The 6,235-nt window shown below is 42.1% G+C and overlaps 1 protein-coding gene across 1 annotated transcript in view; it reads left to right on the top strand.

Annotated features, from left to right (window-relative positions):
- The first annotated feature begins 34 nt into the window (after positions 1–34).
- Positions 35–6,235, top strand: part of garnl3 (GTPase activating Rap/RanGAP domain like 3) — a 443,924-nt gene continuing 437,723 nt past the window's right edge. The window contains exon 1 of the mRNA XM_072565739.1: positions 35–574. Coding sequence (XP_072421840.1) covers positions 522–574 — 53 coding nt within the window. The 5' untranslated portion in view covers positions 35–521. The remainder of the gene's footprint in view (positions 575–6,235) is intronic.

Genomic DNA, 6,235 nt, shown 5'->3' with positions numbered 1-6,235 from the left:
GAGAGCAGCCCCGTGGTCTTGTCGGAGGTATTACCGTTATCGTATCAAAGAGCAACCGAGGAGGGAAAACGCCTGACTTTCTGGGGTGTCGATGTGTGAGCGCTAGGACCCTGGCGAGATTGAGAGTGTGCAGCCGAAGCTCCTGTCCAGTCCCTGTGAGTGGGATTGCGAGCTGCAGCTGTGAGCCCTCTCTCCCCAGCCTTTAAAACAGGAGGCAGCTACAGGAAACCACACCGGCTGGGCTGGATAAATAGACAGGAATAAAAAAGAAATCTGAAATCTAACATCAAGATTACTATTTCATTTTTGTTCCTACTCAGCACATTTTTGCGTTACTTTCACTCAAAGATTTTCTCATTGTTGGTTTTGAAGGAGAGCGGGAAATATTTTGGGTTTTTGTTTTGTACAGGAGCGTGGCCCAGGTGGGGCTGACCAATATCTTATGTTGCTGCAGCGCCTGTGAATTATCTTAAATTGTCAGCTCACCGGGCGAAAAAAGGGAGCAGGAACACTCTCGGAAAATGCGGAGGAGAGCATTCATTTTAAGAAAAGGGTGCAGCTTCGAGATCCAAAGGTAGGGCATTGACTTGTCGCCGTCTGGGGGAAGCTGTTTACAAGTGAACTGGTGATAGCTTTCCCTCTGACCTGACTGCTCGGCTGTGTGTGTGTGTGTGTGTGTGTGTTTAAGGGCTGCTTTTTGGAGATGTTTCACAGTTGCTAGATCTCCTATTTTGGTGCAATCCTTCTTATCGAAATTTTTGGTAAAACAAAAATCAGCAATTAATTCTTCCCCCCCCCCCCCCCCCAGATCCTTTGATTAAACGTACACGTCTTACAACAACTGTGTGAAACAGACCCTCAGTAAGAACCAGTGCGTTACCTCAAAGTTTTTTATTTCCCTTCCCCGATCACAATGAAATGAGGTTCTTCATAAAACTGATGTTTGTTCGTCTATGTGGGATGGAACGGATGCCCACCCCATCCCAAAACCCTCAGTTTGCACCAATAGGTGGAGTTAGACAGATACAAGGTTGACAAACCTGACTGATAATGTAAAATAAAACAATGATGGTTCTCTCCTCGCCTTGGATAGGAGGTATGGTCAAATGGAGAGTCTTAGTGAATCGGGAAGGTGAGAGAAGATTCGCAAATATGACTTGTAACCAGAGTTAGGAGGATAAAGTATAATTCCTAACCTTTTGCGCCCTGTAGCTGGTCGTGCCTGCCGAGCGCTCCTACTAGAAACACTTCTGATTGCAAAGGGAGAGGCGCAGAATGGGATTTTTCTAGTAGACCTGGAGTAATCAATGTGGGTTGTGCAGAAACGCTAGATTGAATCTCTCATCCCTCTGATGCATTGAGGTTTGAACAGCCCCGGATAGACGCGGTGCCCTGTCTTGTTGAGAGAGGGCTTTTCTCCGCGGGTTCCCTCGAACTCCCTCAATGTTTACCCCGGGGGTAACACTGGATGATGAATTGGGGAAACCTTAGCCCCGACCCTCTTTGGTGAACACGTTTCGCCTTTAATATCCCTGGCAGTGTGCACCATTCCGTGTCAGTGTCTTTAACGTGCCCCTTCCTCCTTTTTTAAGTTGCATACAATTACTGTTTACTAGCTTCTCCTAAAGGAGTCTTTGGCGCCAGTTCGACTTTCATCCTGCCCCCGTGTATCATACAGCAGAATAACCTGTATTTCTTGTTTATTTTTTAAACTCGATTTCCAGCCATATTCCAGGGACAGTGTGAAATCAATTGCATTGATTTACAGGTTGGCTTGTGGGGATGAACTATTTGTTCACTGACCACATCGCTTTTCATCAGCTGATCGTGTTGTATCTGACCAGAATACACTAACATTCTGCACAGATCTTTCGGGTTGATACGCCAACAGCATTCTGAGCTCAAGGCTGAACATCCTTCCAGTTCTGAAGTGTATGTAGAAACCTTCTGTAATTGACAGCAACAGTAAGGAGGGGAGTTTGCCAATGATTGTTCAAGAACGCAGCCCTGTGTTGACTGCACTGTGGATGTTAAAGGTTCCAATGTTGTTCCCTCCCTGTTGACCTGAAGCTCTCATGTTGCTACAGAATGAGGACACTGTGTACTGAGCATCCTCACTGGAAAGCAGCAGCTGGGACCAGACTGCCTCTGCTCCCGTGGCTGGCTATCTCAGTGAGACCAATGAAGGCAGCAGAGGCAATGGCTGTGCTTTGACCAACAGAATGACCACTGTCCCAGGGTGCTGCCATTTCGCTGGTGGCTTCATGTCTCCGAGCTCGAGAACCTAACCGACTCTTCCCAAAGGCTGCAGCTGTGATGTCCAGCATGAGTAAGAGAGTGTGAAATAATAGCACCCCGACTGAAAACTCAACTATCCAGGCTGAGTTCTCAGTGCACCCATCTACATGTGTTGAGACCTGGATAACATATGCTAGGTAGACAAAGAGGCTGAATCGTTTCCATCTTCATTATCTCAGTAACACTTAGCAGGACTCAGTCACTGAGGTAGAGGTCTTGAGGCTTATTAATTCCATCAGCATATGCTCATGGTTAAACCAGTGATGCCTGCTCTGACCCACTGGATGGGTGACAGCCCTTTACCCGATGATCTTCTGTGCAGCGAATTGGCCACTGGTCACAACCTCCTGGGCATCAGGTATAAGGACACCCGGCAAGCCAGGGATGAAAATGGTCAGCACTGACAGTGACATCTGTGACCTTCTGGGGGCTGATGGTTTAAAAGGGCATTGAAAAAGCAGAACAGAAATGGAAAAAACTCAGCTGGCTGAGAAGAGGGCCCAGAGAAATAGAATTGAGCACCTTGCCAGCCCACTGTCGTCTTCTGCAACAAATGCATTAGAGACTGCCGTGCCAAGAGTGACAAACATTGCAAAATTCAACATATCTCCATCACTGTGCAATGGCCACATGTTCAAATAAGTTGAAGAGTGTGGTGCTGGAGAATCGACGTTTGGAACGTAAGCTCTTCAGGAGTCAACTTCCTGATGAAGAGTGACTCTCCTGCTCCTCGGATGTTGCCTGACCAGCTGTGCTTTTCCAGCACCACACTCTTCGACTTTGATCTCCAGCATCTGCAGTCCTCACTTTCTCCTGCATGTTTAAATAAACCATGTTACAAGCTCAAATGATGATCTTAAATTGGCTGTCAGTGTAGTTATTAGCATGCTGTGGATTGTTCAGCAAGTGCTGCTTATTGCAGAATCACCTCTAACAGTAACCACGTTTATTTTGGAGTTTGCAATCTGTTTCGGCCACATATTGATCTAGAATTTCCTGCAGCAAACTTTCATTAAAATTCACAGCAGCTGCTAACTGATCTGAAACAGCACCCTATCCACAGCTCTCTTGACCAGTCCTTTCTTGCTGAAAAGACAGGCATGTTGCTAAAGCTTTGCTCCTTTGTATAATCAGATTAAAGGTAAGAATAACAAATTTCAAACAGTCACTGAAATTCATATGTCAGAAGGAAAGGATGCTGACTGGTTCGCAAGTTGATTCTGATTGGCTAAGGTGGTGCCATATAAACAGCGATTGAAAACTAAGAACAAACTAGGGGTAATCCAATATGTTGCAATGTTGATCATAGTCCTTTGTTTGCCGATGATGTGCCTCTAGATGAATACATTGCTTCTGCTTCTCGCGATCTTAAATGAGCCACGTCACAAACTGTTTGGATTATTTTAAATCCGTTGTTAGAGTGGTTTATAGCATACTTGGGTTCGTTCAGCAAGTGCTTCCCAATTGTGACAATAAATCCAAGAGCCAACATATTTCTTCTGGATTTTGCAAGCAGGGCGCTATTAGCAAACACTAGAATTCAAAACCTGATCCAAGAAAAGTGAAAATCTTCAAAAACAATTCGGGCTTAGCAAGGCTCAGAAGGTGCATCGTTTTCCTCCTCTCGGTCTTTTTCCCAAAGAGGTTATGAAAATTGAAGTTTGGATTCATCCAGCCGTCATTTATGTTCTTTAATCACGTGTGCTTTCGAAAATATATTTGTCGACTTTTTTTTCCACTTTTGAAAGTGACACATTTTATTACTATTAAAAAGCATTCCAAGATATACAGGAGACGACATAAGTCTTAGGAGACTTTTAAAAAACCGCTAAAAGCCTCATAACAGCAGAAACCGTGAATTTAATTGCTGCTTTATTTCAACTTTTAAATGCAGGTGTATACTATTTCAGTGTAAGATCCAGGAAACTTGGGTTCTGTGGCCTTTGGATGAGTGAATTAAAAATTCAAGTCGGGCTCCAGTTGCTGTAACTCAGGGCTGGTGCAAGTGATCAAAGAAATTACAGTGAGGTTGCAGTGTAAAACATGCAAATCTCCACGGCAGGTATGGAGAAATCAGTGCAAGTTTATCCTTAGTGTATTTATCTGGTAATGGTCCAGGAAATTTTGGAACACTTTCTGTGTAGAGTGGTATCTGTAAAATGCACACATTTGTGAACTAGATCCAGTGAATTTTTCACAACTATTGACTATTGTGGCAATATAGTTTTGTTTGCAAAGAAGTCCTGTTTAATTCAGCATATCTTCTCCAGCAATGTCAATAAAGGAAAGCTGGCTTACTTTTTTTATATATCTGACCTTTTGTACACGATTCTGTTTTTGTATGGCGCTGAGAGGGTTAACAGTGAATGAAAAGTCAATGACAGTATTGGCAGGAGCTCCAAGGTTGTAATAAAGCTACAAATAACATATGCTCAAAGTATTATCAAATTCAGTGCTGAATAGAAACCCTAAGACAAGAACAGAAGGAAAAGTAGCATTTTTCTTTTCCCAAAAGCTGCTTTTTTAAAAAGGAATTCAAAAGCAGAAGGGTCATTCATACAGTCAGTATTGATTCAGTTTGCAGGCTATGAATGAAACAGAAATTCAAGTGAGAATTTGGAATGTACATAGCTTAACCTAAAGCTGCAGGGTGCCTTTTCAAACATATGTTTTTGTCGACTGTTCGAACAAATTAGGAGGCCTTATTTGTAATTTGCCCTACTGGAAAATTGAGTTTAACAAAGATTGTGACACTGTTAGCAGAAAATCAAGGTTTGTCTACAGTAATATCCAGTGATCTTGAACTAATCCAGAATGGGGAAAGGGAAGGCTTTACACATTTCTATCCTTTAATTAGTTGTATTAACTTTTATTACTTAATGATGAAGAAAGATGTGCATTTTTTTTTGCCTTTCATGACTTCAGGTAGTCCCAAAGAGCATTACAACTAATAACAAATAATTTGCTGGTCATGATTTATGTCAGCGGTCTAGAGTAACTCGATCAATCATATGGATCCTATCTATGGAAGCAATTATAAAAGCTGCTTTCCACCAGCCACAATATATTTATTAAGAAACAAAACAGTGAAAGGTCTAGGGTCATGTTTTAGGAAACCACAATGACTGAAGTGTTAAAGAGATGTGATACATCAGTAAGTATAGGTTAGGTGACAGCAAATTGAAGCTTTAGATCAGCATTGTGGTGAATGATTTTACAAAAACCAGTGCAATTATGGCCTTGATTCAGGGTGCTGTAGGAATTGCAACCACCCTAAATAAGTCCCTCGCAAGATAAGGACAATGCCTTACTTAAATAAAAGGAAATGAAGAGCTTACTTGTTGCTTTTAGTTAAGTAACATGTTTCTAACTGGAAGGGTGTACTGAACCTAAAAATGAAGTTGGAAATTGCAATTACAAATTGTTAGCCTAAACAATTTCAAACAAAGTTGTTAATTAGCTGTTGTCATTTTATTCCCAATTATGTTCATTTGGATCCCAGAGCTGTTGCGTCCTGTCTAGCTGATGCAGCTGGTAAGGTTGAATATTTGTCTGAGCAACAGTTCACAGTCATCTGGAATGAACATTTTTTAGTAACTCCTCTGCAGCTGAGATTGAGGGAAACCCATCTATTATGTGTGAATATGAAAGATGACTTGTGTTGTCAGAGTAGGAGTTGATATGCCTGTCTTTGGTTTGCCAGAATTAACTCTTTTTAACCAGAATTAGAAAGGACCTACACAATAAAGTGATAGGTTGAGACATTTGGAACAAGATACAGCCTGCTGTCAGCTGATCAAGTGGTATTGATTGGATTTGTCAGTATTTTTGGCAGGAACAAACTGAGAAATGCTTGACATCTCTGTTAATTATTGAATCACAATATCACCAAGTGATTCTGCAGCGAACTGTGTGCAGTTTGACAGGACAGAAATAA

Source organism: Chiloscyllium punctatum, chromosome 49 (assembly GCF_047496795.1).
Source record: "Chiloscyllium punctatum isolate Juve2018m chromosome 49, sChiPun1.3, whole genome shotgun sequence".
Lineage (NCBI taxonomy): Eukaryota > Metazoa > Chordata > Chondrichthyes > Orectolobiformes > Hemiscylliidae > Chiloscyllium > Chiloscyllium punctatum.
The sequence above is the reverse complement of the archived record's forward strand: the minus strand, read 5'-3'. Positions and strand labels throughout refer to the sequence as shown.